Source organism: Engystomops pustulosus, chromosome 1, assembly GCF_040894005.1.
Source record: "Engystomops pustulosus chromosome 1, aEngPut4.maternal, whole genome shotgun sequence".
Classification (NCBI taxonomy): Eukaryota; Metazoa; Chordata; class Amphibia; order Anura; family Leptodactylidae; genus Engystomops; species Engystomops pustulosus.
This window is the reverse complement of record NC_092411.1, coordinates 45,533,407-45,561,096: the sequence shown is the minus strand read 5'-3', so window position 1 is coordinate 45,561,096 and position 27,690 is coordinate 45,533,407. Positions and strand designations below refer to the sequence as shown.

The 27,690-nt window shown below is 44.0% G+C and overlaps 1 protein-coding gene across 6 annotated transcripts in view; it reads right to left on the bottom strand.

Annotated features, from left to right (window-relative positions):
* Positions 1-27,690, bottom strand: part of ADGRV1 (adhesion G protein-coupled receptor V1) — a 270,179-nt gene that overhangs the window by 9,179 nt on the left and 233,310 nt on the right. For all 6 annotated transcript variants that reach the window (XM_072139515.1, XM_072139520.1, XM_072139525.1 and 3 more), the window contains one exon: positions 166-323. In XM_072139515.1, coding sequence (XP_071995616.1) covers positions 166-323 — 158 coding nt within the window. The remainder of the gene's footprint in view (positions 1-165; positions 324-27,690) is intronic.

The following is a 27,690-nucleotide window of genomic DNA, read 5'->3' as shown; positions in this document are numbered from 1 at the left end:
TGGCCACTCACTTGAACCCATCTGTAGGCTTATGGGTCTGGGGGTTCTTAAAGGGGTGTGATGAATACATTAGCTAAAACATTGATGAGTATTATACCACATTTCTATACCGCACCCAAAACTCCCAAAGTGAATAAAGTTCGAAACACTCATTCCTTATTGTACCTGTGGCATTGGGTCTTCCTCTAAAGACATCGTCATATGCCTTCCATTGCTGTGTCACCTGATATGCGTGGATGAAAACTACCAATACCACCACAATGCAAACTAATGGCACAAGGACCGCTGTAAAGAGACCTGCATAAACATTGGGAATAAAACACCTGTGAAGAAAAAGAAACCCATCAGTTCAACTTTCAGATTCATGTCTTGAACAACCAATTTTTGAACAAATTTTTATAATAATATCAATTTTGATAACTTATTATTTTTTTGTGGGGGGGGGGGGGGTCAGGCAACACAAGCAGGGGAAGGACCTGATTTTTGACGTAGGCAGTCAGCACATTCACTAGCTGGTGAGGCACGGTGCATGTAGTGCCAAATGGAAGGCTATGGTGCTGTGAGCTAGCCACAGTTTTTTTTAGCTAATAAAGACAAACGTACCCAATGTTTGCTTTGGGTTAGAGTTTGGCCACGTGAGCCGGAAATATTTACGGATTGGCGGCAGAACAGCAAATTCAGCAAATTACAACCCTAGCAACTAGCAATGGCTATGATTGATGAGGGGTGATCCCCGGCTAGTAGCTAGGGGCATTAATCTGCCATTGTCCCCCTGGCCAATCAGAGCCATGGCTAGTAGCTTGGGACGTCAATTTGCCATTGTCTCCCTGGGCAATCATAGCGATCAGTCTGGCAATATGTCCAAGTTGCACGGCCAAACCCAAACGTCACATCTACCCATTGCTAGTGGCTTGCCTCTGCACATGGCCGTGTGCATGAGGCCTAACTGTGTTTCATTTGTGGGCTGAATAAAATCAATACTAATGAATAAGGTTAAATACTAATACCAAATCCAATCGCGTGCGCCAAAATCCCGGGGCAATTCAGGAGAAATCGCCGCAAATCGGAAATATTTGGGTAACACGTCGGGAAAACGCGAATCGGGCACTTAGTAAATGACCCCCAATGAGTTGTATTGCAGTATATCTTATGAGCAATCAGACCCCCTACGGTTCAAACACCAAAGGGAGCCTAAAATAATCGTTTAAAAAAAAAGTTAATAAAATAAATGAAGCCTAAAGGTTCAAATTCGCCCCTTTTCCTAGAACACAGACAAAAATAAATAATCATAATCATGTTAAGGTACCTTGCACGCAATATCAAAAAAAGCCACTAAAAAGTACAATTTGACGCACCACAAGCCTCATAGAGCCCCGTAAACATAAAAAAGTCATGGCTCTTGGAAGAAGAGAAGTAAAAAACGTCAAGTGGTTAAACAAAAGTCTGTGGCTGGGGATTTGTTACTCTGTACAAGGAAAATGTTTAATCTATAAAAATGAAGTTTTAAAGGGATAATTGTCTGATTTTCTGATAAATGTTACCAAAAGCTCCTCCAAAGTCATATGCAAATGAGTCGAGAAAAGTCTTATATTTGACGGTGATTAGTCACCTTCAGAGGCTGGAGGGGGAGATATTTGGGCTGTTAAAGACATGGTTGGGAATGTGAGCTGCAGATAAAGATCAAATTCCTGCCTATGTCTTTAGCTTCCTGTATTTCCTATTCTGTAGCACACAGAACCACAACTCTAATACAGTTTGAAAGATGAGATTCTCATCTTTCCAATGACCCCAGAATTATGGTGCTATAGAGCCCAAGTGGAGTCAGATAAAAATGGTTTTTTATAGGTAAAAAGGTGAGATATAACATTACAAAGCAAATCCTTGAAAATACATTTTATACCCAACCGAGTTCAGTGGTGTAAAAGCCGGTGACAGTGTACCTTTAAATAGTATATTTGTGTGGCGAACGCCATCACCGCAACAAAGCAATAAATAATGAATATGTGTAAATCATATTCTGATATATCTACAATGTCACAAATTTCACGGATGAGTGACTAGTTGAGACAGAACAGGCTGCCTTTAACCAGCCAATGTCTTTGGGGATGAATTATTAAAATTCTGACCCTTTCCCACATGCATATTCTTAGTTTTATCCTACTACATCTCCTCTGAGCAGTTAGGTGGTGTGTTATTCAGGTCATCGACTAAGATATTAGATTATTTTCTTATCTGGAGAAAGGACCTTGCCAACGCTTTCTTCTCCTGGTTGTCAGTGGGTTTCCTCATGATATCAATAGTGAATGCAGTCCATTGACATTAATGCAGAATAGGCAGTAAAAAGAGGACAGCAACTCAGTAATGGATCATTGTTGTAGTCTTAACAAAAGTTCCCATTCACTGGAATAGTGTGGGCTTCATATTCTACGTCAGGTCACAAGACTTACTGACAGGAGGCATCATAGCTCAGAACATTATATAAGATTCAGAATAATCACATAAATGTAATGTATCACTGGGTCCACAGAGTTATCCTACAATAGTCTTTATCACTGTGATGACAAATTCCTGCGTAGTGTAAGACTGTGAGGTCCCACTCTATTAGTTGGTCTAAATGTTTGCCTTAATGTGACTATTTTCCGCGCAACCACACCCCCTTTTCCAAAGACCATGCCCCTTTCTAGTCGGAAGAGTCGATAAAGTGTAAAATACATTTTTCTAAAAGCCTTGGTAAATGAGGGGCAAGGTATTTTAGACAGTGTTTTTACTCTAATGACCAAAGTGGATGAACACATTCCCTCCAGGGGCTTTGTACTTTATACACAGAATAAGTTATGAACAATAAATCAGGATAGAAATGCCATATAATTATAACCGGGCAGCCCTCTCCATTATTACACAAGTGTCCTTTTGATTATGTATTTTAAATTGGAAGGAACTACCAACAATCTAACTAAGCCCATTTTCGGCCATAAAAACGGTTCTTTTCTTCAGTTTTTCATTACCTCGGTCCTCAAAAACTATTCATGAGTGATATGTGAAAAACGGTTCACCGCACTGTCTATTATAATAACGGTTTTTCGGCATTGATCTGTTAACAATATTGTATTTAGTTTGGGCATGTGTTGTGGGCCATTTCTCTCTGCTGTGGCCATGAACCGTAAAGGTAGCCATATACAATTACTAAATATCAGCCAAACTCTTCACTTTCGGTAAAGCTGGAGGAGGGTCTAATGAATATGGGGTCTAAAGACCATTACACATGGATGTAGTGGGAACGAGGGCTCAGACATTTTGGATTTTTGGTATTCCCATCCAACGTATCTCTTGTATTTTAGGGAAGAGTTTGGGTGTTTTCTGAAAGGTTTCTTCACTGCCAGTTATTACATGTTTCTGCCTAACTTTAGGTTGATGTAAATCTAAAATAATTTGACACAGGTCATTTTCTAAGATAAATGGCAATATAGGTATATCTCCTCTATTTTTTATTTTTTTTTGCAATTTCTATACTTTGTAAATAGAGATGAGCGAGCACTAAAATGCTCGGGTACTCGTTATTCGAGACGAACTTTTCCCGATGCTCGAGTGCTCGTTTCGAGTAACGAGCCCCATTGAAGTCAATGGGAGACTCGAGCATTTTTCAAGGGGACCAAGGCTCTGCACAGGGAAGCTTGGCCAAACACCTGGGAACCTCAGAAAAGGATGGAAACACCACGGAAATGGACAGGAAACAGCAGGGGCAGCATGCATGGATGCCTCTGAGGCTGCTTAAATGCACCATTATGCCAAAATTATGGGCAACAGCATGGCCATGACAGAGTGACAGAATGAAGCTAGATAGCATCTAAAACATCCAATAATTGACCCTGACACTATAGGGGACGGCATGCAGAGGCAGCGGCAGCAGCGGAAGGCTAGAGAGTGGCATGGCGACATACCCTAAATGGACTCAGGCTTCAAACCAATGGGTAGCAGAGAGGAACCAAAGGAGGTGAGCAAGAAGCGCTCAAATAATATCGGTACATGATAAAAGTTTGCCAGTATATTTTGTGGATTACACAGCAGGGTGGCGACAAAGTTAACATGGAAGCCATGAAAACAATCCCAAATTCTGCCTGACACAGCTCGTTTGATAAGGGGACGATGTATGGAGGCAGTGAACTAGTAGTAGATTAAAGGTGCTGCAGTTAAAACTATGTTAGTTGTTTCTTGGCATGGAGCTGGCGCTCCGCTGCCAGGCGAGCTTTCGCCAATCCAAGCCCCTGTCTCTAGGCTACTCCCCAAACAGCACTTCTAAGAACCTTTCGGATAAGATCAAGTGTAGTAGCGTTCTTATAAGTTTGGGATATGGCGGGTGAGGGGAATGGAAACATCTGTGCAAGAAGCGCTGAAATAATATCCGTAAATGAAAAAAGTTTTCCAGTATATTTTGTGGCTTACACAGCAGGGTGGCGACAAAGTTAACAAGTTTGATGTGGAATGCCCTGCAATAGCTCTTGGGCGGTGTGCCTTTTATCACCTAGGCTCAGCAGTTTGAGCACCGCCTGCTGTCGCTTAGCGACGGCACTGCTGCTGTGCCTAGAGCTACCGACTGATGGCGCCATGCCCACGGATGGTAATTCGGAGGAGGAGGAGGTGGAGGAGGGGTGGGAGGATTTGGAGGTATAGTAGGCCTTTGAGACCTGGACCGAGGTAGGCCCCGCAATCCTCTGCGTCGGCAGTATATGACCAGCCCCAGGGTCAGACTCGGTCCCAGCCTGCACCAAGTTAAGTGTAGTAGCGTTCTTATAAGTTTGGGATATGGCGGGTGAGGGGGATGTAAACAGATGCGCAAGAAGCGCTGAAATAATATCCGTAAATGGTAAAAGTTTGCCAGTATATTTTGTGGATTACACAGCAGGGTGGCGACAAAGTTAACAAGTTTGTTGTGGAAGCCATGAAAACAACCCAAAATTCTGCCTGACACAGCACGTTTGATAAGGCGGGCATGTATGGAGGCAGTGAACTAGTAGTAGATTAAAGGTGCTGCAGTTAAAACTATGTTAGTTGGTTCTTGGCATGGAGCTGCCGCTCCGCTGCCAGGCGAGCTTTCGCCAATCCAAGCCCCTGTCTCTAGGCTACTCCCCAAACAGCACTTCTAAGAACCTTTTGTATAAGATCAAGTGTAGTAGCGTTCTTATAAGTTTAGGATATGGCGGGTGAGGGGAATGTAAACAGATGCGCAAGAATCGCTGAAATAATATCCGTAAATGGTAAAAGTTTGCCAGTGTATTTTGTGGATAACACAGCAGGGTGGCGACAAAGTTAACAACTTTGATGTGGAATCCATGAAAACAACCCAAATTTCGGCCTGACAAACCTCGTTTGATAAAGGGACGATGTATGGAGGCAGCTATATGGACGACTTTTGGAGGTAGCAATGGAGACAACGTGTGGAGGCTGCTATGGAGACAATTCAATTTGTATAGTGCCTGTATGTGGCAGTCCAAAAAAGTTTTTAAACCAGAGGAGCAGGTAGGTGGCCCTCCAGAAAAATGGAATAGATTGAGTGCCTGTATGTGGCAGTCCAAAAAAGTTTTTAAACCAGAGGAGCAGGTAGGTGGCCCTCCAGAAAAATGGAATAGATTGAGTGCCTGTATGTGGCAGTCCAAAAAAGTTTTTAAACCAGAGGAGCAGGTAGGTGGCCCTCCAGAAAAATGGAATAGATTGAGTGCCTGTATGTGGCAGTCCAAAAAAGTTTTTAAACCAGAGGAGCAGGTAGGTGGCCCTCCAGAAAAATTGAATAGATTGAGTGCCTGTATGTGGCAGTCCAAAAAAGTTTTTAAACCAGAGGAGCAGGTAGGTGGCCCTCCAGAAAAATGGAATAGATTGAGTGCCTGTATGTGGCAGTCCAAAAAAGTTTTTAAACCAGAGGAGCAGGTAGGTGGCCCTCCAGAAAAATGGAATAGATTGAGTGCATGTATGTGGCAGTCCAAAAAAGTTTTTAAACCAGAGGAGCAGGTAGGTGGCCCTCCAGAAAAATTGAATAGATTGAGTGCCTGTATGTGGCAGTCCAAAAAAGTTTTTAAACCAGAGGAGCAGGTAGGTGGCCCTCCAGAAAAATGGAATAGATTGAGTGCCTGTATGTGGCAGTCCAAAAAAGTTTTTAAACCAGAGGAGCAGGTAGGTGGCCCTCCAGAAAAATTGAATAGATTGAGTGCCTGTATGTGGCAGTCCAAAAAAGTTTTCAAACCAGAGGAGCAGGTAGGTGGCCCTCCAGAAAAATGGAATAGATTGAGTGCCTGTATGTGGCAGTCCAAAAAATTTTTCAAACCAGAGGAGCAGGTAGGTGGAGCTCCAGAAAAATTGAATAGATTGAGTGCCTGTATGTGGCACTCCCAAAAATTGTTTAAAACAGAGGACCGGGTCGGTGGCCCTCCAGAAAAATTAAATGCATAAAGTACTATAGGTAGAGCCAGTGGGCCCTGTCAAAAAATAGCCAGTTTCCTCTGCTTTACTGTACAAAGAGCAGGAGAAGGAGGAAAATGAGGAGGAGGAGGAGTGGATAAATTATTCAGGTTGAGCTTCCTTCACCTGCTGGAGATTGGAAATTAGGAGAAATCCAGGCTTTATTCATCTTGATAAGCGTCAGCCTGTCAGCGCTGTCAGTCGACAGGCGTGTACGCTTATCGGTGATGATGCCACCAGCTGCACTGAAAACCCGCTCGGACAAGACGCTAGCGGCAGGGCAGGCAAGAACCTCCAAGGCGTACAGCGCCAGTTCGTGCCACATGTCCAGCTTTGAAACCCAGTAGTTGTAGGGAGCTGTGTGATCATTTAGGACGATGGTATGGTCAGCTACGTACTCCCTCACCATCTTTCTGTAAAGATCAGCCCTACTCTGCCGAGACTGGGGACAGGTGACAGTGTCTTGCTGGGGTGACATAAAGCTGGCAAAAGCCTTGTAAAGCGTACCCTTGCCAGTGCTGGACAAGCTGCCTGCTCGCCTACTCTCCCTCGCTACTTGTCCCGCAGAACTACGCACTCTGCCGCTAGCGCTGTCAGAAGGGAAATACTGTTTCAGCTTGTGCACCAGGGCCTGCTGGTATTTATGCATTCTCACACTCCTTTCCTCTCCAGGGATGAGAGTGGAAAGATTTTGCTTGTACCGTGGGTCCAGGAGAGTGAACACCCAGTAATCGGTGCTGGAATAAATTCTTTGAACGCGAGGGTCACGGGATAGGCAGCCTAGCATGAAATCTGCCATATGCGCCAGAGTACCAACGCGTAAGAATTCGCTCCCCTCACTGGCCTGACTGTCCATTTCCTCCCCCTCCAACTCCTCCAATTCCTCTTCTTCTGCCCATACACGCTCAACAGTGAAGGACTCAACAATGGTCCCCTCTTGTGTCTCGCCAACATTCTCCTCCTCTTCCTCCTCATCCTCCTCCACCTCCACCTCCTCCGATATGCGCTGAGAAACAGACCTAAGGGTGCTTTGGCTATCAACAAGGGAATCTTCTTCCCCCGTCTCTTGTGAGGAGCGCAAAGCTTCCGACTTCATGCTGACCAGAGAGTTTTTCAACAGGCCAAGCAGCGGGATGGTGAGGCTGATGATGGCGGCATCGCCACTGACCATCTGTGTTGACTCCTCAAAGTTACTCAGCACCTGACAGATATCAGACATCCACGTCCACTCCTCATTGTAGACTTGAGGAAGCTGACTGACCTGACTACCAGTTCTGGTGGAAGTTGACATCTGGCAGTCTACAATCGCTCGGCGCTGCTGGTAAACTCTGGATAACATGGTCAGTGTTGAATTCCACCTCGTGGGCACGTCGCACAACAGTCGGTGAGCGGGCAGTTGGAGGCGGCGCTGCGCTGCCCTGAGAGTGGCAGCATCTGTGCTGGACTTCCTGAAATGCGCACAGATGCGGCGCACCTTCGTGAGCAAATCAGACAGATTGGGGTATGTCTTGAGGAAACGCTGAACTATCAGATTTAACACATGGGCCAGGCATGGCACATGTGTCAGTCTGCCGAGTTGCAGAGCCGCCACCAGGTTACGGCCGTTGTCACACACAACCATGCCTGGCTTCAGGTTCAGCGGTGCCAGCCACAGATCAGTCTGCGCCGTGATGCCCTGTAATAGTTCTTGGGCGGTGTGCCTTTTATCGCCTAGGCTCAGCAGTTTGAGCACCGCCTGCTGTCGCTTAGCGACGGCACTGCTGCTGTGCCTAGAGCTACCGACTGATGGCGCCATGCCCACGGATGGTCGTTCGGAGGAGGAGGTGGAGGAGGGGTGGGAGGAGGAGGAGGCATAGTAGGCCTCAAACACCTGGACCGAGGTAGGCCCCGCAATCCTCGGCGTCGGCAGTATATGACCAGCCGCAGGGTCACACTCGGTCCCAGCCTCCACCAAGTTAACCCAATGTGCCGTCAGAGATATATAGTGGCCCTGCCCGGCAGCACTCGTCCACGTGTCCGTGGTCAGGTGGACCTTGTCAGAAACGGCGTTGGTCAGGGCACGGATTATGTTGTCTGACACGTGCTGTTGCAGGGCTGGGACGGCACATCGGGAAAAGTAGTGGCGGCTGGGGACCGAATACCGAGGGGCGGCTTAGCAATCTGGAGATGTGCACATTAAGGGCTTGGGCGTGCGGGTGGGTTGCACTATATTTGCGTTTCCGCTCCAGCGTCTGGGGTATGGAGAGCTGAACGCTGGTGGATGCTGTGGAGGATCGTGGAGGCGACGATGGGGTTTTTGTGGCAGGGTCCTGGGCAGGAGGCTGACTATCAGCTGACACAGGGGAAGGAGCAGTGGTGTGCACGGCCGGAGGTGAACGCGCTTGTTGCCACTGAGTGGGGTGTTTAGCATTCATATGCCTGCGCATACTGGTGGTAGTTAAGCTAGTAGTGGTGGAACCCCTGCTGATCCTGGTTTGGCAAATGTGGCACACCACAGTCCGTCGGTCATCCGGTGTTTCCTTAAAGAACCTCCAGACTTCTGAAAATCTAGCCCTCGCCGCAGGAGCCCTTGCCACGGGAGCTTCACTAGTTGACACATTTGGCGCTGATGCACCAGCTCTGGCCCTGCCTCTCCGTCTGGCCCCACCACTGCCTCTTCCAACCTGTTCTGGTCGAGGACTCTCCTCCGTCTCAGAAGCACTGTGTTCACCCGGCCTCTCAACCCAGCTTGGGTCTGTCACCTCATCATCCTCCGATCCCTCAGTCTGCTCCCCCCTCGGACTTCCTGCCCTGACAACAACTTCCCCACTGTCTGACAACCGTGTCTCCTCATCGTCGGACACCTCTTTACACACTTCTTCCAGTACGTCAACAAGGTCATTATCACCCACAGACTGCGACTGGTGGAAAACCTGGGCATCGGAAAATTGCTCATCAGCAACCGGACAAGTGGTTTGTGACTGTGGGAATGGTCCAGAAAACAGTTCCTCAGAGTATGCCGGTTCAAATGGCAAATTTTGCTGGGAGGGGGCAGACTGGGGGGGAGGAGGCTGAGGTGCAGGAGCTGGAGGAGTGCCGTTTTCGGTGACATGGGTGGACTGCGTGGAAGACTGACTGGTGGACAAATTGCTCGAAGCATTGTCGGCAATCCACGACATCACCTGTTCGCACTGTTCTGGCCTCAACAGTGCTCTACCACGATTCCCAGTAACTTCAGACATGAACCTAGGGAGTGTAGCTCTGCGGCGTTCCCCTGCTCCCTCATAAGCAGGTGGTGTCTCACCCCGCCCAGGACCACAGCCTCTGACCCCTGCAGTAGTTGGACGCCCACGTCCCCGCCCTCGTCCTCTACCCCTAGCCCTCGGGTTAAACATTTTGAAAATGAGAGTTATAACTTGAATTTTTTTTTAACTTTTTTTTTTTTGTTTTGTTTTTTTTTGTGTTTTTTAGTTTTTAAAACCAAACGATGCTATCCTATTGCTATGGCTATTTTATAGCCAAGTATGAAAGCACACTGCTATGCCAGATGAGATGACGCTGAGTTATGAAAAAAATAAACGTAAAATAAAAAAGGAAATGGCAGACTGTGCCTAATTGAAATACAACCCCGGGCCCTAATAAATTTTCCCACTTCGGTCTTTGCGATGGATATGTGCGTCACTAAAACACAGTGGTCGCAAGTCTGACTCCAAATTGCTCACAATTTACTAGTAGATGCACTGCAACAACTACAGCCACCAGCAGATCAACCAGAAATCAAATATATATAACGCTACTGTAGGCGTAATTAAGCCGTTTGTATTCTCCTATGGCTATTTTCTAGCCAAGTATTACAGCACACTACTATGCCAGATGAGATGACGCTGAGTTATGAAAAAAATAAACGTAAAATAAAAAAGGAAATGGCAGACTGTGCCTAATTGAAATACAACCCCGGGCCCTAATAAATTTTCCCACTTCGGTCTTTGCGATGGATATGTGCGTCACTAAAACACAGTGGTCGCAAGTCTGACTCCAAATTGCTCACAATTTACTAGTAGATGCACTGCAACAACTACAGCCACCAGCAGATCAACCAGAAATCAAATATATATAACGCTACTGTAGGCGTAATTAAGCCGTTTGTATTCTCCTATGGCTATTTTCTAGCCAAGTATTACAGCACACTACTATGCCAGATGAGATGACGCTGAGTTATGAAAAAAATAAACGTAAAATAAAAAAGGAAATGGCAGACTGTGCCTAATTGAAATACAACCCCGGGCCCTAATAAATTTTCCCACTTCGGTCTTTGCGATGGATATGTGCGTCACTAAAACACAGTGGTCGCAAGTCTGACTCCAAATTGCTCACAATTTACTAGTAGATGCACTGCAACAACTACAGCCACCAGCAGATCAACCAGAAATCAAATATATATAACGCTACTGTAGGCGTAATTAAGCCGTTTGTATTCTCCTATGGCTATTTTCTAGCCAAGTATTACAGCACACTACTATGCCAGATGAGATGACGCTGAGTTATGAAAAAAATAAACGTAAAATAAAAAAGGAAATGGCAGACTGTGCCTAATTGAAATACAACCCCGGGCCCTAATAAATTTTCCCACTTCGGTCTTTGCGATGGATATGTGCGTCACTAAAACACAGTGGTCGCAAGTCTGACTCCAAATTGCTCACAATTTACTAGTAGATGCACTGCAACAACTACAGCCACCAGCAGATCAACCAGAAAACAAATATATATAACGCTACTGTAGGCGTAATTAAGCCGTTTGTATTCTCCTATGGCTATTTTCTAGCCAAGTATTACAGCACACTACTATGCAAGATGAGATGACACTGAGTTATTAAAACAATAAACGTAAAATAAAAAGAAACTGGCAGACTGTGCCTAATTCTACTCAAACCCCTAATAAATTTTCCCACTTTGGTGTTTGAGGTGGATATGTGTGTCACTAAGAGCTAAACACAACGGTAGCAAGTCCCCCTGCTAATTCCTCACAATATGGTACTAGCTGCAAATAAAAAAAAAAAAAAATTATAACGTTATTGTAGCCCTAAGAAGGGCTGTTGGGTTCTTTTAGAACCACTCCTGCCTAACAGTAAGCTAATAGAACACCCTAACGCTTTCCCTGACCAGCAGCCGCTCTCTCCCTAGCGGCATCCAGACAGAGAATGATCCGAGCAGCGCGGGCAGCGGCTAGTCTATCCCAGGGTCACCTGATCTGGCCAGCCAACCACTGCTATCTACGTGTAAGGGTACCACGTCATGCTGGGTGGAGTGCAGAGTCTCCTGGCTTGTGATTGGCTCTGTTTCTGGCCGCCAAAAAGCAAAACGGCGGGAGCTGCCATTTTCTCGAGCGGGCGAAATACTCGTCCGAGCAACGAGCAGTTACGAGTACACTAATGCTCGATCGAGCATCAAGCTCGGACGAGTATGTTCGCTCATCTCTATTTGTAAATTAATTACTTTAATTCCCTAACACTGAACCTCCAAAGCTTCACCCATTTCTTTAGAATCACACTCCCTAACTGCATAATATTTCTACTCTCTTTTCACTTACCCATTCTGTGTCCTCCTCCCATCTCTTATAATCGTAAACACCAAATATCAAGCTCCAGGCTTCTCTGCAGTCTCACGCAGCAGAACCTGTATTTATTAAATTATTTTATTCTGCTCCCTTATAAAGAATGGCTGGACCATTATACAAGCTCTTTTACCTCTTGTGTCACCCCCTCATCCTCATAGACTGTAAGCTCTTGTGTCACCTCCTCATCCTCATAGACTGTAAGCTCTTGTTTTACCCCCTCATCCTCATAGACTGTAAGCTCTTGTTTTACCCCCTCATCCTCATAGACTGTAAGCTCTTGATAACTTACAGTTCTTTATTCGAACCACCAGCAGGTAACGTGCCAAATGATTCCGTACAGATGGCCGGATTACTGGGAGTGATCTTGGAGAGTGAACCACAGGACTTAGGTCACCAGCCTGGTTGCAGATTCAGGCTGTGATGTAGCTGTGTCCATTGCTGGAAGCTGCAGCTTTGTCCTGGGTCTTCTGTGTGTATGTACTAGTGGTGCACTGACACTCTGTAAGCTCTATAGTGAGAGCTGAGGCCCAGGAGGCCTGTAGCAAGAGCATGTGCTCTGACAGATTCTCCTCTGTCAGAAGCTGGATCCTGAGAGAGATGGTCCTCAGTCAGGAGCTGGGCCTAAAGAGATCTTGTCTCGTGGTTCACTCTCCAATCACACTCCAGTTTACAATGAAGCATGTAATTGGACAATAACAGTATGCAATAATATTAACTCTTGCCTATCTAGGCAGAATCTACCGCTGCATAATAACCTCTAGATGTACTGAATGGTACAAGGGGCTTATTCGCAACCACTCCTCTGCCCATGCATTGGCAGGGGTGTTGCATAAGCTCTTGTGTCACCTCCTCATCCTCATAGACTGTAAGCTCTTGTGTCACCTCCTCATCCTCATAGACCGTAAGCTCTTGTGTCACCCCCTCATCCTCATAGATTGTAAGCTCTTGTGTCACCTCCTAATCCTCATAGACTGTAAGCTCTTGGGTCACCCCCTTCATCCTCATAGACTGTAAGCTCTTGTGTCACCCCCTCATCCTCATAGACTGTAAGCTCTTGGGTCACCCCCTTCATCCTCATAGACTGTAAGCTCTTGTGTCACCACCTCATCCTCATAGACTGTAAGCTCTTGGGTCACCCCCTTCATCCTCATAGACTGTAAGCTCTTGTGTCACCCCTCACCCTCATAAACTGTAAGCTCTTGTGTCACCCCCTCATCCTCATAGACTGTAAGCTCTTGTGTAACCCCCTCATCCTCTTAGACTGTAAGCTCTTGTGTCACCCCCTCATCCGCACAGACTGTAAGCTCTTGTGTCACCCCCTCACCCTCATAAATTGTAAGCTCTTGTGTCACCCCCTCACCCTCAAACTGTAAGCTCTTGTGTCACCTCCTTCATCCTCATGGACTGTAAGCTGTTGTGAGCAGGACCCTCACTCTTATTGTTCCATATCACTGTTTGTACTCTGTAATGTAATATTATATTTGTATATTTCTTCGATGAGTTGTAAAGCGCTACAGAATATGATGGCGCTATATAAATAATGATTATTATTATAGTTTAGAATGGTGACCAGAACGGTTTCTGATTTATTTTTATTGTAGTAGTAAACAATAAAATTTTAACTAATAAAATATAAAAAAAATTCCTGAAGAGTCTGTAATAATAGGGACTTTTTTACCCAGTGCCAATAACAAAACAATTCATGATTGTAGTTGTCACCTTTTTACAGGTCACAGTAAATTCCACTGGCTTGTTTACTTGCGGTTCCTATATTGTGGACAATCATGGAAGTAGTCAGAGTTCTTAAAGGAGTTTTCCCACAAATACAAGTTAGGCTCTATATTAATCCCAGCGCTAACACACAGCACACTGGGGCTGATTTATCACGGTTTTTCTCGTCTATGTTTAGTGTTGTATTGTGACTTTTCATTGTGCCAAATGAACATAGGACAGTGCAAAGTCATGCTGACATAGACCCTGCAGGCACAAAGTTCATTATTTCATAGACTAGTTTGCACAATAAAATTGAATGTGACTTTCCATTTAGGCGCAGGTTTTGCCGCAAATTGACGTCAGTCCCTACCATGGTCTATGTGCTGCAACTTTTGATTGTATTTTGCAACTTTTTATGCGATTGTTGCCAACAACCCTCATGGCATAAGACACTGCCAGTAGATTTATCAAGGGCAAAAGACACTTTAATAAATCTGACACTGACATAGAACTTTCGTAAGCAGCCGCCTAATGATAAATTACCCCCAGTGAATTTACTAAGCGGTTCCAGTCTCCTATAAATCTGGTGCACTTGTGCACTAGAATGAAATCTACACCAGGTCCTGCCTGCCAAAGATTTCATGTATAAACCCTCAAAAAGTTGCAACTGCCTGTCTGTGCATCGGGAATTGAGTTAGGGAGTAAGAGTTCTCTTAACAGAGACTTTGCCATCGTAGGCGTGTGGAGACTAATAGCCATCAATGCTCCACTATGGGATTCTGGGAAATATGCTAATACATTTTCCAGGGTGGGACCAGGAAAACTATGCCTCTTTTGCTTCCTTGTAAGACAGCCCCCTTACCATCAAGCATGACTTTCAGGAAGCCTAATGACATGATGTGTAATTAAAGCCAAACCAGTATATCTATTCCAGAGGGAACGGATTCCCAACTGGGAATTGAGACTATCCATGCCTTGTCCGCAAGAAGAAAACTATGGTACGAGATAAATGTCCCCCACCGAATTTTACGTCTGCTGCAGAACATGGTTATGTGATTTTTTTCCTGTGCTTGCTCTCTTTCAGGGGAACTCATTATTTAATAGGTTTTATTAGCGATAATATCTGCAGCATTTGCATATTTTCTATTTTACAGGTATTGTGGTAAGGGCAGGCTAGAACTAGGTTTACGGCAGAAAGTTGCATAAATTATCCTTTTCTTTTATCCTAGCCTAAATACATATTTTGACATCCATTATAATGCGATTGGTGCTGCCTATTCTGCTGTACAATGACATCACATGGCTCCATGAAATGTCTATGTGTTGGAGCCTGTGCTCAATTTACCTGGAATGACTCTTGTTTGGCAAAGATTCAGCAAGTGTCTAAACATGCAAAGATAATGGAGCAATCTTCCTTCTTCCCATAACTAGATTCCAGCCTTTACCTCCTGGCATGTAACATTACCACTAATTTACGTTCCTTCTATTACTTCACAAAAGTAATTATAAGCTGCAGAACAAATGCAATACCTCTGGCTCAACGTATGCACTTACCCATATATGTATATTTTCTGTATACATGCTCCTATTAACCTGTTCCATCACCATATTTAAAAAATTGGCTCCATAATTGGTGACTGATTGTAATAAATCCCCATGATGACGCATGGTCATGATTTCAGAAGCCATTGTCGTTAATGCGAGTCTATTAGCACTTGCATCACCTTAATTAAAGGATAATTATGTAGTGCACTTTACAATCATTCCAGATACATATTTCCTTTATTCCCAGTATTCCATAGCATAAAAGAAAATGTTGTTACATCTTTATGCAAATTAGTTATTTTGGTACGATGGGTGTGGATCTGTACCTTCTGGTTCATGTTTTCTTCTTCTGGTACATACAAAAAAAAAACGGGTGCACTGGCAAAGCCCAACCCCAGGTGCAGAAAAAGGGTTTTTTTCCATAAAAAGATGGTTTTGCTCTAAAATGTTTTGGCGTAAAAACTTGGAAAGTGCTTAAACTCCTGTGACTGGGAAGCTGATCAGGTCTGTTTTACACAGGAAATTCCTACTCTGCCAAACTAAGTGATTGGCTGAGAGGCATTTCCTGCAGGAGGCTGCATTGGAGCGGGGAGAAAGGGGGCGGGACCAGTCACTAACAGTTTTTAGTGGAGGGAATTTGTTGTGTGTTTAGACAGACCAGCAAGAACCTGGTACACTTCAAAGTAGGTGTGTCTGGGGGGAACCAGTGTCACTTTTAAGAATGTTGCATGTTAGACAGCAACAACTCACACTAGCAATAGCAATGATTTATAATATATAAAAGAAAATTGACAGTTTAAGGAAGCAGAATTAATTGCTGCCCACAACCTTTCCACTACTTTGCTCTAGGTATAATAGGAAGTATTTTTAGTGTTTTTTGGAGGGGTTCGATTTACGTATTCTATACACAATATACACTTTGTAAACACTTTGGGGGAGATTCACAGGCAGTCCCGGGGTTGCGTACAGGATAGGTTTTGTAGGTTTTTTCTTAAGTTGAATTTGTATGTAAGTCGGAACTGTATACTTTATAATTGTAACCCCAGCTAAATTTTTTTGGTCTCTGTGACCATTGGATTTAAAAAATGTTGGGTTGTCATAAGAACCAGTATTAACAATAAAGCTTCATTACAGATGCCTTTGATAACTGTTATAGCTGTTTAGTGTAGTCTAGGGCTAAAGTACAGTAAATTACCAACATCCAGAGGTCCGTTTGTAACTAGAGGTCGTCTGTAAATTGGGTGTTCTTAAGTAGGGGACCGTCTGTACTATCTATAATGCCTCATCCTTGCCTGTCTGGAGGCTTTTCCGCGTATGTGCCTATTTATTTTAGTCTCCACCAGTAAATGTGCAGAGACTATAGCTGAAATCTCAGCTAAATCAGACCTGGTCTAAACAGATCAGACCATGGCGAGATTCATTCCGATGTGCTGCAACTTTTGGTTGTGGTTAAAGCCATAAATTCTATAAAACCTGTTTCAGGCAAGGATGTTGGCTACATTTCATACCTATCTGTAAGATAGATCATGAACTGCAAATTGGTGGAGGGTTTACCAGCCAGGCCTTGCTCCACCCAGCTGATATTTGCACAATGTACAGAACCGGAAGAATACAGCTCAGGGGCACCCACATGAGATACATACTATAACTAAAGTGACTATGGAATCAAGGTACAGTGAAGTAACAGTGTTCGGACTACTTGTATTTGTTTTATATAAAGGGGATCCTTCCTCCGATAAACACAGAGACGTGGCAAGAACATATTGTGCAATGTTTCATGTCAGGCAGTCTAAATGGCTTAAAAGTGTATGAAAATACTGGGATCAGTTGTATATCCAGTTTCCATAAATATAGAAAGTTGGATGACACTAAAACTGACTGCTGTATATACAAAATGTGAACAGACTTAAGAAGTTTCTTGCAACTGTTTACTTAAAGGGGCTGTCCAAGTCAAAGACTAGGAGACTTTAATACATTTGTGTGTTAAAATAACAAAGATGATCTGCAAATCTCAATGCAGGGGCTGAGGGACACCTAGCTCAGGGGTCCTCTGGTAGATTCACCTTCACCAAGTCCAAGATGACCATGTTCTGTAAGAGCCATTATGGTAACTTAGAAATATATATTTATATAACTGAGAGTGCTGAGAGTATTAAATTAATGGAATACGTCAACAAGAAACATTATTTATGAAGCTTCTGGACTCATGTGCCGTAATAATATACTACTTAGAAAAAGTCAGGAATATTCGTGAAAGTACGTCATTCAAGTAGAAGCATCCAATGCTGATTTCTCATCACAAACCGTTTATTGAAACAAAACCAACAACCCCATTAAAAAATCAAATACAGCTTAAAGAGGACCTGTCACCAGTTAAAAAGGGACTAGAAGCTGGTTACTAAAGTAATCAGCTCCTAGCACTAGCCTATTGTTACAGTGATGAACTGCTGGCTTTATCTAGCGTTCTCTTTGAGAACGGGATCTCATATGGTTCATATGTTGACTAATTGTCTGCTGTGACATGACATCCCACCTTTCTTGAAGGGCAGCTCTTAAGTTACAAACCTCTACATGGTGCTTCAACTGATGCCATAGGTTTGCAATGGGATTCCGGTCTGGATAGAAAGGAGGCCACTCCATTTGAGATAGCCGGAGCTCAGCATTGTTTCCGTAATGATGCAACTTAGAAGAACTAATGCATTGTCATCCATGAAATTATTCTTATAATGACTGGATTAAGAAGGTCATTCAAGTTGTATGACAGTTCAATTGTAGGACATTTCGTTACTGATTGGACACGTCTGCTCACACTGTAACACCACTACCACAGTGGCTATAGTATAGCGCTCTACTTGTCATCCCAAGCATCATAAACGCCCACCATTTCTGCTCAGTATGAATGGATTTTCTTTAGTGAGCACCATCAAGGCCCACGGGTCCCTCGTCCAGTGTAGAAGCTCCCTGGGTGCCTCTTGCCTCCCTGAAGTGTCCTAAGGCAGAAAAAAACCTCATTGGACAGACCTAGAATATAAGTTTTATTTTATATACTTCTAAAATCAAAGTGATCTTTGGTGAATTATCACTCTTGGTAGAAGCTATCTGTCTGTCTTGAAAGTTACAAGAATTCTCTCAAGTCAGGACCACAAGTCCAGGAATTACTACTCATTATTATGTGGCCGTGTATTTCTCCAGCGATTACACTCAGAACAACAGTGGCTTCACATGAACCATTTTATTTTTTTCCCCTAGAAGCCCTCCTTCATGTGAAGCTACTGCTCATGTGAAGTGGGTGGAAGGGGCGCAAAGTGGGCTGGGGATGCCCTATGCCAATGCATTAGGGCAGGGTCTGGCGTAGAATTAATTTGGGCGAACAATTGCGCCAGCTCTTGATAAACTCACGCCAACAATTGTGCAAAAGCAATGAAACATTAAAGAGTTGGAAATGTGCATTTAAAAGTTTAGAAGGTCAGCTTATGTTCACCTGTAAAGGTTACGATGCATTTTAGGTTCATTCTGAAACGTCACCCACAAGCCAAACATCCCTATCTTTTAGTGAGTAGTGTACACCTCCTCCTATGTAATAAAGGAGCCCATGACCAGGGTCTGGATGTGTATCAGCCAGTGACATTTGGACTCTTTTAAAAGAAATATATCAGTGGTGAGGATTGAATTACTTCATAGATGACCAGATATGGATGACATGCACCGACACAGACAGATTTATATCCATTGCTCCTGTAAACATCATGTAAAAGAAGCCTGACTAGTCAGATGTATTCCAGTGGCGATATCATGCGGGGTGCACAGCTCAGGAAGACTTGTCCTAGAATGACATTCAAGATTTTTAATATGAGAGCGTGATAGTCACATTAATAGCATGACATTTGGCAGGACGGTGGTGGCCATGGCAAAGGTTTAAACAACAAACACTATAGCACATGGTCCGACAGGTTTCAGGCTCAGGTTATCGAATAATTTATATTTTACGAGAATATCATTCCTACATTCTGGTAACCCGTAGCAATTCTTCCCACCTATGATTCAACATTTCTTTATGTTTCCAAGCTACATTAGGTAATATTTAGGGTGTGTGCACATTTATCTGGTTACCACAAGTTTTCATCACAGAGAATGCATTGTAATATACATCTAGATACTGATCATTGTGGTGTAGAAATCTGGGACACATATAGTACTATGGAGGTAGATTAGGTCTTCTGGTCACATAAATTAATAGTTACCATTTTCCATCTCAAAGGCAACATGAGGGGATAAATGTCTGCCCATGGTGAAACGTCAACAGTAGTGTAGCTATTATCAGTGCCTGAAGGGGTTGTGCCAATTGTATATGTTCTTGTAGATCAGTGGTGGTCTAACCACTGGAAGCTCCCCTGCTTATAATTATATGGGTCTATTAAAGGGGTTGTACCAATCAATAGGAGATTAAAATCTTATAGTGGGGGGTCTAACTGATCGGACCCCCACCGATTAGACAGCGGATCATAAGTCTGAGAATGATCATCCCATTGTCACTAATTGACTGTAGCAGCAGATAAAGCATTCCTCTTTCATAGCGTCAGAAATTGAGCACATCACACGGGTATCTCCGGAACTTGACTGTCTTATTCAATTAGTGAGAAGAGAACCTCCATTCTTGCGATCGGTGGTGGTCCCAGCACTCGGACCCCCATGATCAAATTCTTTGCCCCTATCCTATGGATAGGTGAGAACAATGATAGTTGGTACAACATTTAATGTCCAGCTACTGTAAATAGAGCACCACTTATACACATATGCTGCTATTAGTTCAATTCATGGGACTATGTGAAATCACAGAGTGCCCCTCTCCTGCAGTGATGCCCAGCGATCTACAAGTTATCAGACCAACAAATAGAGGAGTGACACTGTTCTTCATAAAATCTACTAATTTCTTTATTCAATATGCAACACCCGTCCCAATACATAGGTAGGCTGGTAGTTGCGAAAAGCACCCTCACCAGGTCAGGAGTAGTAAGGGGGAATCGCGAACACTCTATGAAGGTTCTAGAACCTGGTCATTAAGTAAAAACAGCTGTAGAACAGGCAATAGTTAAATGGGTGTAAGATGTTATCCAGTTATGTGGCTGTAAGGACAAGGGGGAATATAAAATCGCTGTGCAGTGGGAGCACATGGTCCAGACCTCATGTTCTTAGTCTTAGTCCAGTCTTAGCTGGTTTTTGAGCACATGCTCTTTACCACAAGGTCCAGTCTGCAGAGACAGAGTGGACAGAGAGACAGTGTTCATTACACCTTCAGTGCTGACACAGAAACCAATCCCAGGACCCTGAGTCAAGAGACTCAAACCAGAGCTGCTGATTCCAGAGTTTGGATTCAGCTCCATCTCCATTATCCCAGCCTGCATCTACTACCAGACTGGTGCACTATTTCTGAGGGCCACTCTCCACGACCACTCCAGTACCAGAAACTGCTATTGACCATTTAGGCCCATTGCCTGCTTTGTGTTGTTCAATAAAGAACCGTGAGTTAATTTGCACAACGTTGCCTCCGTCTGATCCCTGGTTATGGGGCTCCCCATCCATCACCCAGGGACATATTTTACAGACACTCAGGGGTTGCTCCAGGGAGAACCAGTACATCAGCCTCTCTCTCCATATTTCTTGCACACACCACCTGCCGGAGACCTGCCAGGATGGAGGACAGTCTTCCGGTCCCCATACCAAGCAACATGACATCAGCGCGCCCTAGGCCGCAATCACCAGCCACTCTGGTATTCTGGGCACTGACTGCCTCCAGGCCCTAAGAAAAGGCTATGCCCCGGTGGGAAATGTTGCTAATACACTTGAAATCACATACAGCATAGGCTACACAAAAGTGTCTCCAGTATAAAATTCCCCGGGAATTACCCCATAACCTAACAGGTATGGGAGCAACCATCAAACAAATAGGATGAATGCACTAGTCACCAAGTAGTAACAAATAAAGCATATGCTATAGTGCATACAAACAGATTAAACCATGTGGGCTCAAACTAGTAAAGACTATGTTTACCGAGATCCTGGAGATTGCAGTGTGCCCCTTTCCTGCAGTGATGCCCAACAATCTACAAGTTATTCTATAATGAGTAAACTTTAGTGTACATCATATAATGGTGGGGGGATCTGAATGGCCATCATAATAACCTGTTCACTTGCTGTGGCTTCCTCTTGGAAAAATCTGCTGTTGTCTGTGGGTGCCATAAACTTGCACAGTCCAGACTCAACACTGTGCAGTGGACTGGAGTATTGGAAAATAGTGATATATGATGCAAATACTACCCGTCTGTCGGGCGAACACATTAACAGTTGTAACTTTGCTGGTTCGCTGTTCGACCGGCAGACTGGGACTGGCATATAGGAGTATGATGCAAGGACTCCTCTCCACGACATTGAGCTCCATCCTTGGGGTCTATTTCCGCAGACCAAGCACATCCTTGTGTATGAGGCCTTAATCTGACCAGAGTTGTCACTTTTGTGACCACCACCTCACAGCTAACACCATAACTGTAGGATATCTAGGGAAATTAATACAAATTTCTCACGGTATATAGTGTAATACAGGCTGAGGGACTCCATTTAACATATATCCTCATTTCACACAGCCCAGACGTGTTTACAAGTATCTTGGGCTCAGCCTTGGCGTCTGGTATCATGAATCTGCCGGGATTTCCCAGACTGTAAACAGGAAGTTCCTAAACCGAAGGGCACTGGACGCTGATTGGTTTGTTGATGCTATACTGTTGCTGGGTGAATGTAGCTGGAATTGCTGGAGGTGATTTAGGTCTCGTCATTCTGGGACGTGTATACACCCACACTGACATTTAGACAGATGCATCCAGTTATTGTGTAATCCTCCATCTCTGTTTACACACTGACGGATATTCAGGGCACAACAGGCGGATCACTTTCACATGTGTGTTTATACTTAGCTATGAGCTTTTAGCAGTATGAGGTGTTTTACCTTAATCGCTGTTACCCTTTTATTCTAAGCATCTATCCTCCTACCATCCATGCACAAGGTGAAGCAGCACTCCCAAAGAAAATGTGAACACTGGTGCAATAAAGGAAATTTTTCTTTGGGAGTGCGGCTTCATCTTGTGCATTTTTGGATATCGGTTCGGCTTGGTCAGAACCATTGAAGACCCGCACCCTTCTTGTATCACTAGTGCTGCTCCAAATTTTACTGTGTTGTTTTTGTATCTACCATCCATGATTTCCTCCTATGTAAATTTTCTTAAGCTTAATCCTATATACAGCTAATTACTTCAGAGTGATTCACATAACAAGGAACCTACACTTTAATAAGTAAATTACACGTCTCTTGAGTACATTTTAGTTAATTACTATTTGTGTTTACATATTATTATGTAGAGGTTAATCTTCAAGATTGAAGGCAATTTGACTACTGCTAAGCTTCTTCCACATTTTACTAATAAAGTGTGGGACATTTAAGATTATTACTGAACATCCTTGCAGACCACTGTGCATATCCCATACAGGCTTACACTTCCATATAGTCCGGAATCTCAAGAAAGAACACCTACTGGCTGGGTGTTGTATTAGAATATTGTCCTCTTTAACTTGACTTTCTAAACATATACATAGCTCCCACTAGTGGTGGTGGCAGGAAGCCAAATTTTGCAACAATATTGAACCTATAGGCCCTTGCAACCGTTGGTATCATGCACCAGGGCATATGATATAAGCCCCCTCTGCGGCCCGCCAAATACATCAGGAGGCTTTGGCTGCACTATCTAGTTGCTTATTTATAGAGTTGCAGAGTTCTAGAATTGCGCTATAACCAGCAGTCATTCAGGTGTGAACGGAGGTATAATCGCAATACCAGGTTAAAAAAAAAATTCACAATAAATTATGATTATTTTAAGGCTTGAAAAACAACCTAGTAAATATCTCCCATTGCATTTATGGCTAATACATACAACAGGTTGGATTTTTTATAATTACCTTATTTATTTATAATTGTGTTAAATTATTGGTAAATACATATGTAGAGAGTTTTCCCCCACCTTATTAGGGTTGCAGGTCATCCATCCAATGTGTATTAGGTGCTTCATTTGGCAGGTAGGGATAGAATAGTGAAGTATATCCTACCATAGCTATTACAACTTTTATTCTTCCTTCATGGTAAGAGATGAAGCATTATTATAAAAGGCTTTATTTCACCAAGTATTCAGTGTAACGTTTCACCTCACTGAGTAAGAAGGTGAAATGTTGCAGTGAACACTTGGTGAAAGGAAGCCTGTTATATTTTTGGAATGCTTTATCATCTGTTGCTATCCTAAGTATTGGTTCTCAGTATCAGATTGGTGCATGTCCAGTACCCAGCATCCCCCACGTATCAGATGTTGTCAGCAACTTATAAACAGGTGATGGAACAGGAAGTGTTTAGCTCCATTCTCTGTATAGTGGTCACACTTGGTTATTGCACATCTGATTACATTCAAATAAATGAAAGATAATCTGCACTAACCAGGTCTGACCACTACTCTGAGAATGGCTCTGTTTGCTTTCATTCATTATGTATTATCAGTTGTCAACAACAACGATCTGTGATGCTCCCATGTGACGGACTACACCAATCAGATATCGGAGAACCATCTTTAGGTAGGACATCAATATTCTTAGCCTAGAAAACTCCTTTAAAGATGCCCCATCACCTGACTGGCACCTCTGCCAGGGCATTTACTTCTATATACTTGGTGTTTATTACTACAAGTCCCATTACTTACCATGGGAATGGTCCCTATCTATAATACTGGGGAACTCCTCTTAGTTCTCCTTAAGATAACGTAATGTGTAAGATAGGAATGTCTAATCAATAAGTTATCAGTGTCTGGATATCACCGGCAGACAAGGACTGTTTGCTCGGCTTAGTCAGGCTACTATTAATAATAAGCAGAGGATATAAATAGCAGCACTATAGTAGCAGCGTACCATGGTCCTTGTGCCACATGGATTGTATCATTGTCTCAGATGCTAATACATTGTGCCAGGGGATTCTCTGTTCTCTGACCTTACCTAACCCTTGATTGTCACGCTTTTTATATTGCATTATGAAATGTACATGGCTAAATAAAGTGTAATATAATTTCTATATGCATGGTTTATCCTATATTAGAGAATTCCACTGTAGACATGTAGGTTTGCTTGTATCCAACACCAAATATTCTGTGTGATAGATGAAAGAAAACCGAATAACGTCCCTATTATTGTAGGTGTTCTCTGCCTCCATTTGACGTAGAGAAGCCGGAGTCGTGGCTATGATGCTCGCCTTTGCAGTTTTCGATGCCCAGGCCTGCCCTACATGACAGGGCCCGTCCCTTTTGAGCACAGACTTTCTATTTTTAGCAGAAGTCCGGGCGTCCTCGTTCAGGCTATGTGTTTTCCCTGTGACATGGCTTTTCATGTTCTGCTATTTAGATGTGTTTGTTTAGCCGTGGAGAAGTGAAAGGTTTCTTTCAGTCCCGTTCTGTGCGACATTGTGTGCTTTGAGTAATGTTGGCAGATTGCAGTGACGTCACTTTCTTAATATAGCTGTGGCTGAGGGAGCGCTTCTGCTGGTGAACCACTATTTTTAGCTATGAAATAAAAATGTAAGATTTGACAAACTGCTAAATTTTTGTTCACCGCCCATGGATGAAAGATTGTTGATTTAGCTATATTTACTGTATATTGTGTCTTTATGGAAGAAATATTTAATCTACAGAAATGATCCTGATTCAGCACATCTGAGGCTGCACCATAACAACCTTCAGGAAAGTTACTTCCACAGTAGAATAACACATGAGGACACATCCTGTGGCCGGTAACCACAACCGTTGCTGCAATTACTAGGGAGGGACCGGATTACTAACCGAACACTTTTAGTTTTGAATTCATTTAAAACTATGTTTATGACGGAAAGTTAAGTGTTTGCTGACCGAGTTTAGAGCACATGCTCCCATCCCCTAACACTTTGGATCCTACAGTGCAGGGTTTCAGAAGTTATCTGGCCCACCAAACAATCATTGGGTAAACCCATGCACAGTGCCAATGAGATCCAAAGGCCCAGCAAAAGTCCAAACCACCTGAGCTGGTTACTTGCCACAAGATCACAAATTACCTGTTATGCTACAGTATATAGATAATGGGGCACATCTACTAAGAACAGTGCAGTGTGTACCATGTGCAGTTTGCCTGTGCAGTGTGCAGGGGGCGCCAGATACAGGATTTCTGGCACATGAATCTAGTGCCCCCTGCACTGCCCCAACAGAGTGCACCACTTTTTTTTTGGTGCACTTTTAATATTGGATGTGCAACAGATTTCTGTCGGACTTTGCATGTTAAATCTGGTGCACTGTCTGATTAAGCACCAGAACAGCCCTTTCAGTGCAGAAATTTGTATGAAGAATGAAGATTAGTGCAGCCGCAACACCAAAGGGTCATGTGTGACACATATGTGGTGCAGACCCTTCTTAGATATCTGTGCAAGCAGTTGGCAGTAGAAAGAATGTGCAAAGTCTGACAGGAAACTGGTGCACAGAGCTTAGCTAATGTGCCCCAACAGGGCCGGATTAAGGTTGGTGGGGGCCCCTGGGCGCAAAACATGGTGGAGGCCCCCATTGAATGTAGTCCAGACAGGGAACAGCAATCGCTATATACCGACCCCCAGCAATAACTATATACAGCCTCCCCAGTAATCACTGTATACAGCTCCCCCAGCAACCACTGTATACAGCTCCCCCAGCAACCACTGTATACATCCCCCCCAGCAACCACTATATACAGTTCCCCAGCAATCACTATATACAGCTCCCCCAGCAACCACTGTATACATCCCCCCCAGCAACCACTGTATACAGTTCCCCAGCAATCACTATATACAGCTCTCCCAGCAATCACTATATACAGCTCCCCCAGCAATCACTATATACAGCTCCCCTAGCAATCACTATATACAGCTCCCCCAGCAACCACTATATACAGCTCCCCCAGCAATCACTATATACAGCTCCCCCAGCAATCACTATATACAGCTCCCCCAGCAATCACTGTATACAGCTCCCCCAGCAATCACTATATACAGCTCCCCAGCAATCACTATATACAGCTCCCCCAGCAATCACTATATACAGCTCCCCCAGCAATCACTGTATACAGCTCCCCCAGCAATCACTGTATACAGCTCCCCAGCAATCACTATATACAGCTCCCCCAGCAATTACTATATACAGCTCCCCAGCAATCACTATATACAGCTCCTCCAGCAATCACTATATACAGCTCCTCCAGCAATCACTGTATACAGCTCCCCCAGCAATCACTATATACAGCTCCCCCAGTAATCAGTGTATACCGCACCCCCAGCAATCACTATATACAGCTCCTCCAGCAATCACTATATACAGCTCCTCCAGCAATCACTGTATACAGCTCCCCCAGCAATCACTATATACAGCTCCCCCAGCAATCAGTGTATACAGCACCCCTAGTAATCAGTGTATACATCACCCCCAGCAATCACTATATACAGCTCCTCCAGCAATCACTATATACAGCTCCTCCAGCAATCACTATATACAGCTCCCCAGCAATCACTGTATACAGCTCCCCCCAGCAATCACTATATACAGCTCCCCCAGCAATCGCTATATACAGCTCCCCCAGCAATCACTGTATACAGCTCCCCCAGCAATCACTATATACAGCTCCCCAGCAATCACTATATACATCTCCCCCAGCAATCACTATATACAGCTCCCCAGCAATCACTATATACAGCTCCTCCAGCAATCACTATATACAGCTCCTCCAGCAATCACTGTATACAGCTCCCCCAGCAATCACTATATACAGCTCCCCCAGTAATCAGTGTATACAGCACCCCCAGCAATCACTATATACAGCTCCTCCAGCAATCACTATATACAGCTCCTCCAGCAATCAATGTATACAGCTCCCCCAGCAACCACTATATACAGCTCCCCCAGCAATCACTATATACAGCTCCCCCAGACATCACTATATACAGCTCCCCCCAGCAATCACTGTATACAGCTCCCCAGCAATCACTATATACAGCTCCCCCGGCAATCGCTGTATACAGCTCCCCCAGCAATCACTATATACAGCTCCCCCAGCAATCACTATATACAGCTCCCCCAGCAATCACTGTATACAGCTCCCCCAGCAATCACTATATACAGCTCCCCCAGCAATCACTATATACAGCTCCCCAGAAATCACTGTATACAGCTCCCCCAGCAACCACTGTATACAGCTCCCCCAGCAACCACTATATACAGCTCCCCCAGCAATCACTATATACAGCTCCCCCAGCAATCACTATATACAGC